Source organism: Pleurodeles waltl, chromosome 6 (genome assembly GCF_031143425.1).
Source record: "Pleurodeles waltl isolate 20211129_DDA chromosome 6, aPleWal1.hap1.20221129, whole genome shotgun sequence".
NCBI lineage: Eukaryota > Metazoa > Chordata > Amphibia > Caudata > Salamandridae > Pleurodeles > Pleurodeles waltl.
Genome location: NC_090445.1, coordinates 1,002,138,515 through 1,002,158,677, shown reverse-complemented (window position 1 = coordinate 1,002,158,677; position 20,163 = coordinate 1,002,138,515). Strand labels below are relative to the sequence as shown.

The window sequence follows — 20,163 nt, the reverse complement described above, 5'->3', positions numbered from 1 at the left end:
GACTTGAACATTTGAAAAAAAAACTGATATGTTGTCGAGGGAGTTGAAACTTTACCTGTGTGCAAATGCCGATCTAAATTGTGGCCTAAGTCACAATTTTAATGTGGTAAAGCAGCTCTCAGGGGGACATCTCTTTTTTGCAACTTTTATTTAGCCCTACCAAGTACCATGCATCATGTGCTACTGTAAGTGCATTTCAGTGCTGTTGTCCGTATCACTGGACTAAAGTGCTATTGTTGTGCATTACTTTGAAGCTAGACCCTTTGAGGTGCTAAGCGCAAGTCTTTGCTTCAGCAGCCAGACCATGAGCTGGGCCCAGGAGAGATGGGTTGGGAAGGAGATCTCAGGCTCCTAAGTTGTTTCCATAAATAAGATTGTTACACAGTAACATTAAAAGGAGCTGTTTCCCGTCCTCTTCTCAGGCATGAAACTGTTACACAGTAGCATTAAAAGTAGCTGTCTCATAGCCTCATATCCTAATGGCAAGATGCTTTAGGCGTTTCCTGCACTGGCATCACACGCAGGCCTGTTCTAGTTTGCTTCATTATTCGTCACTGATGTCTTAAAACTCTTACAAATGTTAGTTAAAACCTTTTGCAAAATGTGATATTTTTCTCTCGAAGGAGGGGAAACATATATTCGATTGTAAATGCCAACTCCAATCTATGATGTAGCTGCCAATGTGCAATGGCCAGTGCTTAATTTGTAAATAAAAACATGCCGGTGCCCAAAGCCCTCTTCTTAAACACGCGGCTGCTGCAGTTAAATGTGGGAACACGGAATACTGAGGTAACGTAATCCTGAAGCCATCTCGGGCCTCGTCAATCCATTTAAAGCCACTCTCTGCCCCTTCAGCTCACTCTAGCAGCTTTCTGCTTTCTCCCTTTGTGATGCTTTTTCGTTTTCCCCTTCCTACGTCTTTCCCATATGTGTCTTTTGCTCGCAACAAATGCTTGAGGCAGAAGAATAAGCACCAGCCCTCAAAAATAAGTGCCGGTGCTCAGCTCCGGAAACAACAAGCACAAATTAAGCACTGACAATGGCTTATATAACTGACAGTCTGAGCTTGAGGTTTTAAGACCCTTCTACATATTACAATGCACAGCATGCTGCATTTGACATTTATCTCATGAGATTAATGTAACTGGTTTGTCTTTTTATGTAATAAATTGTCATTCAACGAGTCACATAAAGCCTTAAAATGTCAACACTGTAAACCAGGAAATGTCACACATCAGTAAAATGAACACTTGACAGCTTTGGTTATTAAAAGAAAAAGTATAAGGGAGCTGTGTGTGACTTTGAGGGAATAGCTATGCTGTGGAAAGCAAACAAGGCCCTCAGAAACTTCGCCCACTGAAGCAGTTTAAACAACTATTTGATAACTTGTCAAACATGAAGGTGACCTGTTTTTACTAGAGTGAAAATGAACTGAGTGAATGGACTGAAGTTCATAGAGAAGGTAGCAAAATGTGGGGTCCAAAACTCAATGGCTGGAAGTGCTTGCCAGGTAAGGGCCAGATATGGTAAAAAAAGTTTTTTTTACTGCATAAATCCATGACCACTTAGCAAAATAATAACTCTGACTGTGGAACAATGCAACAGGCTGTTAAGATCCATTAACCTTTCAAAAGTGTGTAAATCCAGGAGACCAGATGACTATCCTACTGCTTACATTGAGGACATAATAGCACTGGTATTAAAATCGACTTTATTGACAAGCACTTGACCTCAGCTGTACCTTATCCACAGTAACCATGTTAGCTAAAGAGGGAAAAGCTCCTCATCTGCACTGTAAATAAATTTTTGTATTTACATAATCACCCCCAAATTTGTGGACTGATTCTAATGTTGTTTTGACTCTGAAAGTGCACTTAGTCCCGCCAAACAGGCCTCTGTGCCAGTGCTCTGACTCTTAAAAATGTCTATGGAGGTCATTACAACTTTTGCGGTCCCACTGCGGGACCAGCAAAGCCACACAGAGGATGCTGCCGTCATGCTGGCGGCGTCCCCCATGCCGTATTACAATGCTCCCACCAGGCTTACCGGCAGGAGCAGTTCTACGATAATGGTCTCCAAGGCCAGTACCCTAGCCCAACAGCACCCTCGGAATGTGCACTGTCTGCAGCTCAGACAGTACACATTCCAAGGGTGCTGGGCAGGGGGGTCCTGCACAGCCCCTGCCTGGGGCAGTGCAGGGGCCCCCCTGTTGCAGCCAGCACTGTGTTTCTGTCAGCCTTTCCATGGCAGGGTTCCCGCCATGGAAAGGCTGGCATAAACAGGATTCGTAATCAGCACAGCAAAACTGAGTTCAGCGCCGCCGTGGCTGAACATGAGTCTGACCGCCGTAGGGAACCTTCTTTCTGGCAGGGATGGCGGTCCAACCGCAGGGTCGCAATGTGGCAGTCGGACCTTCTGGAGTGTGGCAGTCCGACCGCCACCACCAATCTGGAGGTCCTTGGACCACTTGACTCGTAATGAAGCCCTATGCCTAGTTGGCTTACCCACAATTGCCATAAGTTAACTTACTGATATGTCCATAGTATATGGTACAATGGGGTAGCTTGGGCCTGCAAGTTAACTTTCTCTGGTGGACCACAGCACTTATTGTGCCACCACAAGAGTGAAAAAGCAAAACATGACTCCCAGCTGTCATGACAGTCTGGCAGAGTGGTTATCAAACTGCCAACTTGACTTTGCCTTTTAAACCAATAGCAGAGCGCAGACCTTCCTTTTTAATATTAATAAGTCACACCTAAGGCAGATGTACTGGGCCATAAATGCAGGGTGCATTCATTTAAAAAGATGGACGTGTTTGATTAACTGTGTCTGTCCTAGTAGCCCCGTCGGCGAGTATGGAGTTACACTTTGACAACTCAGCAGTGCTAACTTCCAAATGGGACCACTAAACATAATACTTCAAGGTATCAAACAACTCATTACATTAAACCCAGCTTGTTACTCAAGTCAAATTTTATGTAATCTTTCTACAAATGGCAACCTGAGAAAGTTGCCACTTTGTTGTCCCACAGATTCCAGTAGTCCTTTAGTAGTGCACACAAGCCACTGTCCTTGAGACAACCTTCTGCCCTCCTAGGGGAGAGGTGAGAACAAGTCTCAGATAGAGAAACAAAGGACCTGTTGAGGGAAGAGTTGTGACCTCCTCCTGGCAGGATGGCCAAAGTTGATGTGAGCCCAAAAGGCAAGTTTGAAAGGGGAAGCTGCTTTTGATGGGCAAATGGGAGGCACACATGGAAAGGGTTGCTCTTTTGTTTTAGCAGACAGCTAGCTCCTCAGCAGAGAGGGTGAAGCTTATGCCAAAACAGTTTTCAAGTGGAGTGTGTCCCCCAAGTAGCCACACCTCAGAGTTGGGCTAGGGAGCTCCACACACTGAGAGAATGGTTCTGCCATGTGGGTAGTGCACTGAATAGTGCTTTCTGGACTAGCTGAATGCGACACTTCGCATGAAGTCGTTATCTGGCAGGAAGGGACCTGATAGCCCTTTTAACTAGTTAGTCTCCATACCCCCCTAGGCTTGTAGTGGGCATAAAAGTGGCACCCCTGGCACCTTCACCTCAAACTAAATCTGTACTGGAGAGAGAACCGAAGGAGGACTGCCTGCTGTTTTCTGGCACCAACAAAAGACTGGACTGCACCTAGGGCACCTTGGATTAGCAAAGAAAGAACTTTTTCTGTGATGTCTCACTCGTAGAAAAGTTGTGCCCGAGGCTCAGACAGAAAATGTGACTCCAAGCGTCAGTTGGCTGACTTCCTGTTACAGCCATAGGGCTATAAAAGTTGAGAAGCCTGCACCCTTGAGAGCCCGCGCAATGCAGCCTAGACACCGAGTGCAGCCTGGGAGACTGAGTTCTGATACTGAAAGACTGCACCGAGTCTTCTGGACCCAAGACAGTCCCCAGAGTGCTGTTTGGTCACAAAGCACAGACGTTTCTGCAAGTTAAAGGGACCCTCTGGTTTCGCTAAAAAGGGAGACCAGTGCTACACTTCAATAAGATTTCGTGATTATTCGACCCCTGAGGCCAAAGTTGCCCCCTCATGCTCATGGGTGAAAGAGTGTCCACAGGAAGACACCAGTTCACCATACTCAACATCTTTGAGCATCTTCAGCATCCTGCATCCCTCGTATCAGTACCACTTATTTGACTTCTAAGGTGGTTTGCACCAGGGACCTAGAACTTGACTGATGACTGCTCAAGCCAAGAGGTAACTGTTCAGCTGGACCTGACTGGTACATGTAACTGGCTCACTGTCAGAGGTGGTCCCCACAAGAGTGCCTATGTAGCCGTTTTGAAGTTACTTGAGGTGGCTAACCCTAACCCGCGAGTCAAGGTAAATTATAAAAAATGATTTCATTTAGTGAAAAGCTGTGATTTATTGTTTCTTTGAAAATTCACATCTTTGAAACCCTCTGGTTTATTTTTGTTGTTGAGGTGTCTATTTCAAGGTAACAATACAAGCTAGTTTTATAAATTGGTGTTTTTATTGTGTTGCACTTTCTTTGTATTCCACTGTTTAGATACTTCTTCATGTTTTTCACTTGTTCCTTTGATTAAGCCAGCTGCTCCAAGCCACAGCTACCCAGAACTGAGCTATATTAAACCACATTTCTCACATGTAGCATACCTAAAATCCTAGAGCCACACAGCACACCCTTGCAACTCCAGTATCAAAAGTTTGATAAGCAAAGTGCAGGTGAGATGTCTACTAAATCAGCATTCATAAAGTGCAGATTAGGAGCAGATACCTCATAACATGTTTCTCATTAATGTGGCAGCAACAGTGAGACACTATCTGGCTGAAGAAAATGCTTTTGCCTGGGCAGAATGTGGAAACTTGTTTTAGATATTCAGGAGAATCCATTTTGGTTTTGGTAAATGGTATGTGTGCAACTCACTCGCAACATTGTATACCTATCCCTTCGATAACTACTAGCCCGTCATCCCTAACTCCTTTGATTAAGAGCCAAAGTGATCAGCATTACCTTACCCGAAGGAGTTAAAGAGACACAGCCTCCAGAAATATCTACATCGCCTCAGGACATACAGATTAAAAACATAACCTATGATATTGGTTATTTCATGCAGGGAGATTTAATAACCCGTCTGACCGGGTGATAATTATACAAAACACTGAAGGTAACTGCTGGGGGTCTTCTGTCAGTTCTGTTTAAGTTGACATGGGATAAGTGTTAAGTGTATATGAATTTTTTGAAAATTTAGCCATTAGATCATTCTGAAAACAGCGTCAGATTTGATACCACTTTGATGAGTGGTGGTTTATGTATGCTATACAGAGTAGGCGATGAGGCATAGGGCCTGATTTGGAGTCTGGCAGACAGGTTACTTCATCAAAAGTGACATGTCTCCTATTAGTCTTAGTACAAGTGCCACTGGATATAAAGCACTTGTGATACAGTGGATGGGACACCCTTCATGTTTGTGATGGAGTAACCACTTCACCGAACTCTAAATCAGGCCCACAGGCCCATTGTCTGTGGATTGAAGGAGTATCCAAAATCAGTCTTGACTTTTAAGGATACATGTCAAATGTAATGCTGCAGTAATTAATTGCTATGACAGGACTGTTGAAGGTCAATTCCCTAGATCAGAGAAGATGGTAAGTTGTTCAGGTAATTTAACATTCATTTTTGACCAGGTTGACAAATCAAATAAAAAGTGTTATTAGATAATCATACATATGCACGTAAGGCAGAGTCTACCATATGAGGCAGTATTACATTAGAGTATTTGATGAAAATGACAAGCTCATATTTTGGGAATTAATGTGCATTTACTAAATATGAAGAGCTTGTGGTTTTGAAAAAAATGAAAAGGTTTCCTTTGGGGAATCTAGTTTATTTATCCAAAATGACAAAGCTGTGTTTGATAGCAGCATGTTTATTTTTTCAATCAATCAATCAATCAATCATTCGCATTTATAAAGCGCGCTACTCACCCATAAAGGGTCTCAAGGCGCTGGGGGGGGGGGGGGAGGGGGGTCAGTGCTTGAAGAGCCAGGTCTTGAGCTGCCTTCTGAAGGAGAGGTGTTCAGGTATGGCGCGAAGGTGGCTGGGCAGAGAGTTCCAGGTCTTTGCTGCCAGGAAAGAGAAGGATCTTCCTCCGGCGGTGGCTTTGCGGATGCGGGGTACGGCTGCCAGGGCCTGTCCGGCGGATCGTAGAGTGCGCGGAGGAGTGTAGAAGGAGACGCGGTTGTTGATGAGTTTGGGTCCGAGGTTGTGAAGGGCTTTGTGTGCGTGGGTGAGGAGTCGGAAGGTGATCCTCTTGTTGACGGGGAGCCAATGGAGTTTTTTCAAGTGTCCTGAGATGTGGTGGTGGCGAGGGATGTCCAGGATGAGTCTTGCGTTAGCGTTCTGGATCCGTTGGAGTTTCCTCAGCAGCTTGGTGGTGATGCCCGCGTACAGGGTGTTCCCGTAGTCCAAGCGACTGGTGACGAGGGCGTGGGTGACAGTCTTCCTGGTGTCGGTGGGGATCCAGCGGAAGATCTTGCGGAGCATGCGTAGGGTGTTGAAGCATGCTGAGGTCACCGAGTTCACCTGTCTGGTCATGGTGAGTATTGAGTCCAGGATGAAGCCGAGGTTGCGTGCGTGGTCGGTGGGTTGGGGAGTGCTGCCTAGGGCGGGGGGCCACCAGGAGTCGTCCCATGCGGTGGGGGTGGGGCCGAGGATGAGGACCTCCGTCTTGTCGGCGTTCAGTTTCAGGCGGCTGTCTGTCATCCAGTTCGCCACTTCCTTCATTCCTTCATGAAATCTGGTCCTAGCTGAGGTGGGGTTGTTTGTGAGGGATAAGATGAGCTGGGTGTCGTCGGCGTATGATATTAGGTCGAGTCCGTGTTTGCGTGTGATGTTCGCCAGGGGGGTCATGTAGATGTTGAAGAGAGTGGGGCTGAGGGAGGATCCTTGAGGTACGCCGCAGATGATCTCCGTGGCCGTGGATCTGAAGGGGGGCAGGCGGACTCTCTGAGTCCTTCCGGAGAGGAAGGAGATGATCCATTCGAGGGCCTTGCTTCTGATGCCGGCGTTGCTGAGGCGTCGTATCAGGGTGCGGTGGCAGACCGTGTCGAAGGCTGCGGAGAGGTCCAGGAGTACGAGGGCCACGGTCTCACCCTTGTCGGTCAGGGCTCTGATGTTGTCCGTGGCTGCGATGAGGGCGGTTTCGGTGCTGTGGTTAGTCCTGAAACCGAACTGTGTGGGGTCGAGGGAGTCGTTGGTTTCCAGGGCGTTGGTGAGTTGAGTGTTGACAATTTTCTCAATCACTTTGGCGGGGAACGGCAGGAGAGAGATGGGCCGGAAGTTTTTGAGTTCGGTGGGGTCTGCTGTGGGTTTCTTTAAGAGGGCGTTGAGCTCTGCGTGTTTCCAGCTCTCCGGGAAGGTGGCGGTGGTGAGGGAGGCGTTGATGACATCTCGGAGGTGCGGTGCGATGATGTCGTCGGCTTTGTTGTAGATGTGGTGCGGGCAGGGGTCCGATGGGGATCCGGAGTGGATCGAGTTCATGACGCGGGTGGTCTCCTCGGTGGTGGTTGGGCTCCAGGTGAGGATGGTGGCGATGTCGGTAACGGGTTCCGGGGGGGGGTTCGCGTCGGTGGTCGGGAAGCTGTTGTATATGTCGGTGATCTTGTGGTGGAAGAAGGTCGAGAGGGAGTCGCAGAGGTCCTGTGATGGAGGGATGGAGTTGTTTTCTGCGTCCGGGTTGGAGAGCTCTTTGACGATGCCAAATAGTCCCTTGCTGTTGTGGGCGTTGTTGTCAAGTCTGATCCGGTAGGCTGTTTTTCGTGCGGCGCGGAGGCGTTGGTGGTGTTGGCGGGTGGCGTCCTTGAGAGCTGACATGTTCTCTTCGGTCTGGTTGAGGCGCCACGTCTTCTCGCGGGCACGGCATTCTTTCTTGGAGTCCTTGAGGTCGGGGGTGAACCAGGAGTTTTTCTTGTGGTTGTTGGTGCTGGCTTGAGTTTTTAGGGGGGCCAGGAGGTTGGCGCAGTCGGAGATCCAGTTGGTGAGGTTGTTGGCGGCTTCGTTTGGGTCGGTGGTGCTGGTGGGTCGGTTCTGGGAGAGGGTTGATGCGAGCTGATCCGTGGTGATACGATTCCAGTGTCTTCTTGGTGGTTGCTGGGTGTGGTGGTGCACAGTGGTCTTCTTGAAGATGAAGTGGACGCAGCTGTGGTCCGACCAGGTGAGTTCGGTGGTGTGGCTGAAGGTGATGTGTTTGCTGGAGGAGAAGATGGGGTCGAGCGTGTGTCCGGCGTAGTGGGTGGGGGTGTTGACTAGCTGATTCAGTCCCAGGTTGGTGAGATTGTCCAGTAAGGCGGTGGTGTTGTTGTCGGTGAGGTTCTCCAGGTGAAAGTTGAGGTCTCCTAGGAGGATGTAGTCGGTGGACAAGAGTGCGTGAGGGTTGACAAAGTCTGCGATGTCTTCGCTGAACCTGGTGCGGGGTCCTGGTGGTCTGTACATGAGGGTGCCTCTGAGGGTGGTCTTGGGGTCGCTGTGGATCGTGAAGTGGAGATGTTCGGCGTCGGGGAGTGAGTTGTCGGTGTCGGTTGAGATGCGGATGGAGTTTTTGTGTGCGATGGCGATGCCTCCTCCGATGCGGTTGGTGCGGTCTTTCCGGATGATTTTGTAGCTGTCGGGGATGGCTATGGCGATGTCGGGTGCCGAGGAGGGATTCATCCAGGTCTCGGTGAGGAAGGCGATGTCCGGGTTCGTAGAGTTGATGAGGTTCCACAGTTCGATGGCGTGCCTGTGGACGGATCCGGTGTTGACCAGGATGCAGTGGAGATTGCTTCCGGGGGAGTCGTTCTTGACGGGAGCGGTGTTGGTCCGTAGGCAGGTGAAGTGACAGTTGCTGCAGGTGAAGGGTCCGTGGGTCCGTTTGGGGGGGGCGCGGTAGCAGCCCGGAGTGCGGCCGGGGTTGAGGTTGACGAGGGTGGCGGAGTCGTAGGTCAGGCGGGGGGCGCGGGGGCCAGGGGTTCGGGCGCTGTGCGCGGTCCAGGCGCGGACGGGCGCAGACGGGCTTGCCTTAGGCACGCCTTTGGCGCGCCAGCGGCGCGCCCGCTGCACGCGGCCGCCATTTAAGGGGTAGCCGGGGAGGCGGGGTCAGCTGGGAGGCGGGAGGAGGGCGGGTAGGGTGAAAAAAGTGGCAAAAAAGCGGCGGGAAAAAGTCTCCGAAGGCGAGGAGGCCTAGAAAAATGGCGAAGTGCCGAAAGGGGCAGAAAAACAGGAAAAACAAGGGGGAGACGGCGGGAGGGCAAGGGGGACGGCACTCAGAAGATGCAGGCACTCGGGGATACAGAAGAAAACCAGGGGAGCGCGATCACACAACACAGGCACTCGGGGATACAGAAGGAAAAAAGGGGAGCGCGATCACACAGCACAGGCACTCGGGGATACAGAAGGAAAAAAAGGGGAGCGCGAACGCAGACACACGGCAACACAGACACTCGGGGCACAGGCAGCGATGCAGGCAAAAGAGAAGGCAGAACAGGGGATCTGGATCTGGTGGCGCTGTGAGGACAGGGGAGCGACCTACCCTGGGGTCAAGGGTCGCTACTACTGCCTCGCAGCAGCCGCCATTTAAGGGGTAGCCGGGGAGGCGGGGTCAGCTGGGAGGCGGGAGGAGGGCGGGTAGGGCGAAAAAAGCGGCAAAAAAGCGGCGGGAAAAAGGCTCCGAAGGCGAGGAGGCCTAGAAAAATGGCGAAGTGCCGAAAGGCGCAGAAAAACAGGAAAAACAAGGGGGAGACGGCGGGAGGGCAAGGGGGACGGCACTCAGAAGATGCAGGCACTCGGGGATACAGAAGAAAACCAGGGGAGCGCGATCACACAACACAGGCACTCGAGGATACAGAAGGAAAAAAGGGGAGCGCGATCACACAGCACAGGCACTCAGGGATACAGAAGGAAAAAAAGGGGAGCGCGAACGCAGACACACGGCAACACAGACACTCGGGGCACAGGCAGCGATGCAGGCAAAAGAGAAGGCAGAACAGGGGATCTGGATCTGGTGGCGCTGTGAGGACAGGGGAGCGACCTACCCTGGGGTCAAGGGTCGCTACTACTGCCTCGCAGCGGCCGCCATTTAAGGGGTAGCCGGGGAGGCGGGGTCAGCTGGGAGGTGGGAGGAGGGCGGGTAGGGCGAAAAAAGCGGCAAAAAAGCGGCGGGAAAAAGGCTCCGAAGGCGAGGAGGCCTAGAAAAATGGCGAAGTGCCGAAAGGCGCAGAAAAACAGGAAAAACAAGGGGGAGACGGCGGGAGGGCAAGGGGGACGGCACTCAGAAGATGCAGGCACTCGGGGATACAGAAGAAAACCAGGGGAGCGCGATCACACAACACAGGCACTCGGGGATACAGAAGGAAAAAAGGGGAGGGCGATCACACAGCACAGGCACTCGGGGATACAGAAGGAAAAAAAGGGGAGCGCGAACGCAGACACACGGCAACACAGACACTCGGGGCACAGGCAGCGATGCAGGCAAAAGAGAAGGCAGAACAGGGGATCTGGATCTGGTGGCGCTGTGAGGACAGGGGAGCGACCTACCCTGGGGTCAAGGGTCGCTTTTATAACCCTACAAGCTAATGTGTAGGTACAAAATAAGTGTATGTACAAAATATATTCAAACCTAATATCTGAGTGATAATTCATGCTGAATACCAAAGACTTACTGTGTATGTTGTTCCTGGGTTTCAGAGGGCACCTGTTGTTATGGTTCTTATTTCATGACTCACATAGTCATTCCATTATCTGAACTAAAGAAAGTTTGTAAGATTACTTCTATTCCTGACTATCCCTTGCTTTTGTAAAATCAGTGTACACTCTCAGTCCTCTGAACCTGCAGGTTACTTGTAACTCGAGTAGTAGCATTGTTGTAAGCTCTGTCTGTCTCTGCGATCTGACAATGGGAGGTTTGTCCACCTTGCCCGTTTAAAGAAAACTAGACCCTTAGTCATAATTTATGGCTAAGAGTCTGCTTAGAAGAAGTGGGATGTAAAACTGAAAGGAAGTCCAATGTAGAAGAGAAGAAATATGCTAAATATATTTTGAAATTTTATAGGCCATTTGAAATTGCATACCCATATTTGTAGAGCTGCCTATAGCTATTAGCCTGGTCTTAGGAATATTACAATGAAAAGTGCACCATTTACAAAATAAATGTTGATGGTCTTGTGAGGATGAGCCTCTCCAGCATCCCTGGTCGACAACTTGTGTGGCCATTTTATTATAAAATGCACCATTTGTCTTTACTCTTATACACATATTATCAGGGGAAGAATCAACTTGAACATCCATCGGGAAAGTTTGGGTTATTTACTTTGCTTACATGTTTGGTTGAACTTGAGGTGGATGTTTAAACCCCATCAGTTTCTAACATGCCCAGCTGCATGTGGATGTTAAGGACTCTCTAACAGAGACCCTGGTTCACAGTCAGGTCATAGTCCTCGTCAAGCATATCCATAAGATGTCTTAACCAAGGCTGACCGGGCACCTAATGTAGTAATATCTATCTATCTCGAACAAAGGTAGATTACAATACATGAGTTTTAATACACTCTTGAATTGTATGAGACACAATAAGGTTAAGAGCTCAAGAGGCAATTCATTCCATGAGCATGCCTCTTCCACATGAAACCTTAGGTACTTTCAGCCATTTCTTGCTAGAGGAACACAGTATTCTCTTTGCGGTGGTAGGCCAAAGTGGGCCTGCCAGTGCTTAGGACTGATTTAATGGATGGATCTGTATTCAAGGTAAGAGCCCTACTTTAAAGCTGCTTTGCCACCGGAAGCCAACATAGCATTTGAATTTTCGAGCAGATAGCTGTTGTCGAGGCCCGCCCCTGCTCTGGCTGTGGGATCCTGGATCTGCTGCAGGTGGCCCGGGACCTTCCTTGTAATGCTCACCAAGAGAGAATCACAGTAATCAAGACAAGAGTTATCAATGGCCAAGAGCAGGATGCCCCAGTGGATTTCCCACCAGGAGGGAGGGAGGGGAAATATAATATGATAGGTACAGGAGCATGGAGCCATCAAAAACAAATCCTCGAGTTTTAACCTGTTCTGTGCCTTGGACGAGGTCACCTCATCCAAGGCACACGGGAACTTGGGGGAGACTAGCGCGCCCCCCCTGTACACCCCCCTCCCCCCCAAGTCGGGGATGGAAGGGGAAGACCTTCCCCTTCCACCCCCGCCCCCCCCCCGCCCCCCCTGTGAAGTCAGCGCGCGAGCGCGCGCTGATTAGTCACAGGGGCCTCCCCAATCACGCTGGAAGCTCTGCTTCCAGCGCGATTGAAAGAGAAATGCAAAGCATTTCTCTTTCAATCACTGGGGGAGGCCCGGAGGGGCTTCAAAGGGAAGGAAATTTATTTCCTTCCCTTTGAAGTCTCTCCCAGGGTTTCAAAAGCCGGATTGCTTGCAATCCGGCTTTTGAAACCCCACTAGACACCAGGGATTATTATTTTTTTCCAGAAATTTACATAAGGGAGCGACCCATTGGGCAAGGGTCGCTCCCAGGGGGGGGCATTTTTCGGGAAGGCCTTTTCTGCCCCCCTTTGACCTCTAGGCACCAGGGATCATTTTTTTTTTTTTTTTTTTTATGTTTTTTTTTATTTTTTTAGGTGGGGAGCGACCCCTTAGGCAAATTTATTTTAGGCCATTTCTGCCCCCCCGGGGGCAGAAACCTCTAGGCGACAGGGCACATTTTTTTTTTTGTGTTTTTTTTTTTGTTTTGTTTTTTTAGAGATGGGGAGCGACCCATCAGGCAAGGGTCGCTGCCCTGGGCGGAAAATTGTATTTAGACCATTTCTGCCCCCCTTGGGGGCAAATTTATTTTAGGGCATTTCTGCCCCCCCCCCCCGGGGCCGGCTGAGCTAGAGGCCAAAATCCACAGATAGGCACTTTGCAAAAAACACCTCTGTTTTCTGTGAAAAAATATGTTGTGTCCACGTTGTGTTTTGGGTCATTTCCTTTCGTGGGCGCTAGGCCTACCCACAGAAGTGAGGTACCATTTTTATCGAGAGACTTAGGGGAACGCTGGGTGGAAGGAAATTTGTGGCTCCTCTCAGATTCCAGAACTTTCTGTCACCAAAATGTGAGAAAAATGTGTTTTTTTAGCCAAATTCTGAGGTTTGCAAAGGATTCTGGGTAACAAAACCTGGTCAGAGCCCCACAAGTCACCCCATCTTGGATTCCCCTGGGTTTCTAGTTTTCAAAAATGTGCTGGTTTGCTAGGTTTCCCCAGGTGCCGGCTGAGCTACAGGCCAAAATCCACAGGTAGGCACTGTTTTCTATGAAAAAATTTGATGTGTCCAAGTTGTGTTTTGGGCCATTTCCTTTCGTGGGGGCTAGGCCTACCCACACAAGTGAGGTATCATTTTTATCAGGAGACTTGGGGGAAGGCTGGGTGGAAGGAAATGTGTGCCTCCTCTCAGATTCCAGAACTTTCTGCCACAGAAATGTGAGGAACATGTGTTTTTTTAGCCAAATTTTGAGGTTTGCAAAGGATTCGGGGTAACAGAACCTGGTCAGAGCCCCATAAGTCACCCCATCTTGGATTCCCCTAGGTCTCTAGTTTTCAGAAATGCACAGGTTTGGTAGGTTTCCCTAGGTGCCGGCTGAGCTAGAGGCCAAAATCCACAGGTAGGCACTTTGCAAAAAACACCTCTGTTTTCTTTCAAAAAATGTGATGTGTGCACGTTGCGTTTTGGGGCATTTCCTGTTGCGGGCGTTAGGCCTACCCACACAAGTGAGGTATCATTTTTATCGGGAGACTTGGGGGAACGCTGGGTGGAAGGAAATTTGTGCCTCCTCTCAGATTCCAGAATTTCTGCCACAAAAATGTGAGGAACATGTGTTTTTTTAGCCAAATTTTGAGGTTTGCAAAGGATTCGGGGTAACAGAACCTGGTCAGAGCCCCATAAGTCACCCCATCTTGGATTCCCCTAGGTCTCTAGTTTTCAGAAATGCACAGGTTTGGTAGGTTTCCCTAGGTGCCGGCTGAGCTAGAGGCCAAAATCTACAGGTAGGCACTTTGCAAAATACAGCTCTGTTTTCTGTCAAAAAATGGGATGTGTCCACGTTGTGCTTTGGGGCATTTCCTGTCGCGGGCGCTAGGCCTACCCGCACAAGTGAGGTATCATTTTTATCGGGAGACTTGGGGGAACGCTGGGTGGAAGGAAATTTGCGCCTCCTCTCAGATTCCAGAACTTTCTGCCACAGAAATGTGAGGAACATGTGTTTTTTTAGCCAAATTTTGAGGTTTGCAAAGGATTCTGGGTAACAGAACCTGGTCAGAGCCCCACAAGTCACCCCATCTTGGATTTCCCTAGGTCTCTAGTTTTCAGAAATGCACAGGTTTGGTAGGTTTCCCTAGGTGCCGGCTGAGCTAGAGGCCAAAATCTACAGGTAGGCACTTAGAAAACAGAGCTGTTTTTTGCAGTCAATAAATGGGATGTGTCCACGTTGTGCTTTGGGGCATTTCCTGTTGCGGGCGCTAGGCCTACCCACACAAGTGACGTATCATTTTTATCGGGAGACTTGGGGGAACGCTGGGTGGAAGGAAATTTGTAGCTCCTCTCAGATTCCAGAACTTTCTGCCACAGAAATGTGAGGAACATGTATTTTTTTAGCCAAATTTGGAGATTTGCAAAGGATTCTGGGTAACAGAACCTGGTCAGAGCTCCACAAGTCACCCCATCTTGGATTCCCCTAGGTCTCTAGTTTTCAGAAATGCACAGGTTTGGTAGGTTTCCCTAGGTGCCGGCTGAGCTAGAGGCCAAAATCTACAGGTAGGCACTTTGCAAAAAACAGCTCTGTTTTCTGTCAAAAAATGGGATGTGTCCAAGTTGTGCTTCGGGGCTTTTCCTGTCGCGGGCGCTAGGCCTACCCACACAAGTGAGGTATAATTTTTATCGGGAGACTTGGGGGAACGCTGGGTGGAAGGAAATTTGTGCCTCCTCTCAGATTCCAGAACTTTCTGCCACAGAAATGTGAGGAACATGTGTTTTTTTACCTAAGTTTGAGGTTTGCAAAGGATTCTGGGTAACAGAACCTGATCAGAGCCCCACAAGTCACCCCATCTTGGATTCCCCTAGGTCTCTAGTTTTCAGAAATGCACAGGTTTGGTAGGTTTCCCTAGGTGCCGGCTGAGCTAGAGGCCAAAATCTACAGGTAGGCACTTTGCAAAATACAGCTCTGTTTTCTGTCAAAAAATGGGATGTGTCCAAGTTGTGCTTTGGGGCTTTTCCTGTCGCGGGCGCTAGGCCTACCCACACAAGTGAGGTATCATTTTTATCGGGAGACTTGGGGGAACGCTGGGTGGAAGGAAATTTGGGCCTCCTCTCAGATTCCAGAACTTTCTGCCACAGAAATGTGAGGAGCATTTGTTTTTTTACCCAAGTTTGAGGTTTGCAAAGGATTCTGGGTAACAGAACCTGATCAAAGCCCCACAAGTCACCCCATCTTGGATTCCCCTAGGTCTCTAGTTTTCAGAAATGCACAGGTTTGGTAGGTTTCCCTAGGTGCCGGCTGAGCTAGAGGCCAAAATCTACAGGTAGGCACTTTGCAAAAAACACCTCTGTTTTCTTTCAAAAAATTGGATGTGTCCATGTTGCGCTTTGGGGCAGTTCCTGTCGTGGGCGCTAGGCCTACCCACACAAGTGAGGTACCATTTTTATCGGGACACTTGGGGGAACGCTGGGTGGAAGGAAATTCGTGCCTCCTCTCATATTCCAGAACTTTCTGCCACAGAAATGTGAGGAACATGTGTTTTTTTAGCCAAATTTTGAGGTTTGAAAGGATTCTGGGTAACAGAACCTGGTCAGAGCCCTACAAGTCACCCCATCTTGGATTCCCCTAGGTCTCTAGTTTTGAAAAATGCACAGGTTTGGTAGGTTTCCCTAGGTGCCGGCTGAGGTAGAGGCCAAAATCTACAGGTAGGCACTTTGCAAAAAACAACTCTGTTTTCTTTAAAAAAAAATGGGATATGTCCACGTTGCGTTTTGGGGCGTTTCCTGTCGCGGGCGCTAGGCCTACCCACACAAGTGAGGTATCATTTTTATCGGGAGACTTGGGGGAACATAGATTAGCAAAACAAGTGTTATTGCCCCACGTCTTTCTCTACATTTTTTCCTTCCAAATATAGGAGAGTGTGTGTAAAAAAGACATCTATTTGAGAAATGCCCTGTAATTCACATGCTAGTGTGGTCACCCCGGAATTCAGAGATGTGCAAATAACCACTGCTCCTCAACACCTTATCTTGTGCCCTTTTTGGAAATACAAAGGTTTTCTTGATAGCTATTTTTTACTCTTTATATTTCAGCAAATGAATTGCTGTATACCCGGTATAGAATGAAAACGCACTGCAGGGTGCAGCTCATTTATTGGCTCTGGGTACCTAGGGTTTTTGATGAACCAACAAGCCCTATATATCCCCGCAACCAGAGGAGTCCAGCAGACGTAACGGTATATTGCTTTCGATAATCTGACATTGCAGGGAAAAGTTACAGAGTAAAACGTAGAGAAAGATTGATGTTTTTTTCACCTCAATTTCAATATTTTTCTTTTTCAGTTGTTATTTTCTGTAGGAAACCCTTGTAGGATCTACACAAATGACCCCTTGCTGAATTCAGAATTGTGACTACATTTCAGAAATGTTTAGGTTTCTGGGATCCAGCATTGGTTTCATGCCCATTTCTATCACTGACTGGAAGGAGGCTGAAAGCACCAAAAATTGCAAAAATGGGGTATGTCCCAGTAAAATGCCAAAATTGTGTTGAAATATTGGGTTTTCTGATTCAAGTCTGCCTGTTCCTGAAAGCTGGGAAGCTGCTGAGTTTAGCACCGCAAACCCTTTGTTGATGCCATTTACAGGGGAAAAACCACAAGCCTTTTTCTGCAGCCACTGTTTCCCATTTAAAAAAAAAAAAAAAACTTTTCACTGTATTTTGGCTAATTTCTTGGCCTCCTTCAGGGGAACCCACAAAGTCTGGGTACCTCTAGAATCCCTAGGATGTTGGAAAAAAAGGACGCAAATTTGGCTTGGTTAGCTTATGTGGACAAAAAGTTATGAGGGCCTAAGTGCGAACTGCCCCAAATAGGCAAAAAAAGGCCTGGCACAGGAGGGGGAAAAGGCCTGGCAGCGAAGGGGTTAAACTTGCAACCAGCAAACAGACTAACAGTTCCTAATTTCCATTTTTACTACAATGGGCTGAGCTTCCTAAGCATACATTCGGATCTCTCTAAAATTAGCTTATTTTTGTCTGTATTCAAAGCTAGTCACCTTGCACATGTCAGTGTTTGGATCTTCTTAAGTAAGCAATTAAAGCCTCTGATTCAGCCCTATAGCCACCACTCAGCAGGAGTATAAACTGACTATCATTCGCTGAAATGTGAAATCCTACCCTTGGGCTTGCAGCCCATCAAGCAATGTCTTCATATGCATTTTGAACACAATGAGAGAAAGATGGAAATTTGGAGTTACCCCACTGCTAATGGTACCACTGAGGCTTATATGCAGTGCTTCCCCTTCTGACAAGCCTGGGTCCCTATGAAGGAGTGGAATTGGTTCATCTATTGAGAAGAGACACCCAAGATCTGTTCGAGCCAGCTGAGAATACATTGGTCCACTGTATCAAATGCTCAGAGAGGTCGAGCAGTATTAAAAGCGGACCTGACCCCTCATCTGCTAGTTGGAGCAATCATTTGAGAATGTCCAGAAACAATGTTACTATACTCTGGCAACCCAATGTTCGTTCTATGAGTCTGTCAATAAATGGCATAACAAAGGCCCCTGCAGCCCCTGTGGTGCGGGGGCCCCTCAGCACAGTGCACTGACTGGGTCCAGTCCCCCCCCCCCCCAGGTACTTTGCAGGGGCGGGCCTCAGGTTGTGTTACGCAACTGCCGTCCATTAAGAAGGTTTCCAGAAGTGAAATAGAAAGGATTTCCAACTAGCTTTCAATATTAGACTCATGATTGGTTACAGTATGAGCTACATGGAGAGGAGCAAAAAGACAGAAATAGTTGCCCATGAATGTCCAGTATTGGTACTCCAAGGCTAGGGAGTCTGAGAAAACAATTGCAACAAGCATTGGCAAGAACCATTAAGGTGTGGCCTTGGCAAGTCTACATTTTTTCAATTTACTTATTTTGTTTTGCAAACATGAAATAGACATTAGAAGTGTAAAATAAGTTAAAGGTTTTTTAAAAAGCAGCATTCAGAAGGTGGCATTTATATGTTAAACAGGATAAATATGCAAAAAAAGTCTGAGCTCAAAGCTACATTTTAAACAAAACGAAATGAAAGCAGTGATAAATATGGTGATTGGTGTGCACATGTAAAATGCCACCACTAGGAAAAGGTGAAGGAAGCAAATGTACGAAGAGGTGTGACTGACGCCCCTGTATGTATAACTATAGGTATGTATTTTCATTATGAAAAATTTGGAAAACATGAAGCTAAAGTTGTCTCAAGACCAGATCTAAACAGGAAGTGATGGACATGCACAGTATTAACCTGTTACATAACAAATCCTTTTTTTCTGACTTCTCGGTAACCTCAGTGGAAAACATGTTTTATTGGGGATTATCAAGCCCCGGTTTCTAGTCCACATACATTGGTCCAGCGTCGATCACACCTCCCATAGAGCTGCTCTTTGGATAGGCTTCTTTGCCCTCCACCTTTACCATACCACTAACCAGTGCCTCATGCTTTAGAGAAGTCACAAAATGAGGAAGTGTATTTCCACATCAGACCGAATGTATACATTTTACTCAGCCTTTGTGAAATGAAGGTGTGTAAGCGAACATAATGGAAGAGACCAAATGCTTTGCTTATTTATAAGCTATCCTGGATACCTAAATGGTAGATTTTTATTTAGTACACCAAAAAGGTTTTAAGGGCTTCACCACAAGTACCACTGTATTTGAAGCCATTAATATAGCATTCAGCGTTAATGACCTTAGGGGCATTGGTTATTACTGGTTGCAGGATTGTAAGCGAATAGGAAACAGCATGCGGAAACTGATGTTGCAACATCGACTTCTGCATGTCATTCCAGGTCTTTTTCCTTGGGCATATTCTTCCGGGCCTAATCTGGCCCCCCTTAGCCAATGTGGTAATGCCAGATGCAGTATTACCGCATTTGGTAATAGCACTGGACTTTTAATACCCAATTGAGGAGGAACGCAAGGTTTTGAAGAAGGATTGCCATCCCATTAAATGTTACTTGATCAGTGCGCCTCCTAATGTAAAATATGAGATAATGTTTTGAGGTTGTGGCACAGGGTTATTATCTAAGAATTGTGAACCCGAGTGTATATTTCCTTACTACAAGTATTACTTACTATCAGTGCTGCTTTTAATATTTTTCTTTTACAATTGGAAGTACTTAGGCACATTCTTAGTGCCAATATGCGAAATATTAGTAAAATTACCTAGTTGTATATTTTCTATTAAGTATTCAGTATTTTCAAAATAAATTAGATAGTACATGAAAGCTGTTAAAACCCAAAATGTTAATGTGAAAATAACACTATTTATAATTTTTCAGCATGGTAACACAGCCCTCCACTATGCTTGTAGAATGAAAAATCATGGCATTGTTGCGGTTCTTCTGGAAGCTAAAGCAAACCCTTCTTTGAAAAATAAGGTAAGCTTTTACTAGTGTGAATACGGTAACCTTTTACTGGTGTTTTTTACACTCTGTTGTGACGATTCAGAAGCATGTGTCCCGTTTGAAGGTGCAACTTAGAACTGGGAAAGGTTTTTAATTGTGCCTGCAAATCTTTTTGGTTATTTACAAACATTTCGGTTACAGTTTAGATGGTGGCATCCAATTTAAAAGTCCCAGTAGGTATGTAGAAGCAGACATACTCAGAAGAGCATGAGATTAATGCCCAGGAAAATGCAATGCAAATACCCAGAATAACTCTCCTGTTATTCACAAATATTTTTCAATGCATTTCTCAGACTTCTCTACCCATCCAACTTACAGCTGTCTGAAGACTTCCACAAAGCATGCTAAAGAGCACCACAATTTTTATTTTTTACAAGGCGTGCATAGGAAGGAACAAAAATTAAACAAAATAAAAGTCCCAAGCAAATATAGGAACTGGAGGGTTCGGACCACTATATAACCTCTGGGACTG

The 20,163-nt window shown here is 47.3% G+C and overlaps 1 protein-coding gene across 1 annotated transcript in view; it reads left to right on the top strand.

Moving 5' to 3' along the window:
• The window catches only part of ANKRD22 (ankyrin repeat domain 22), a 173,294-nt gene that overhangs the window by 140,750 nt on the left and 12,381 nt on the right, over positions 1-20,163 (top strand). Inside the window, exon 5 of the mRNA XM_069239903.1 lies at positions 19,566-19,664. Within this exon, the coding sequence (XP_069096004.1) occupies positions 19,566-19,664 (99 nt within the window). The remainder of the gene's footprint in view (positions 1-19,565; positions 19,665-20,163) is intronic.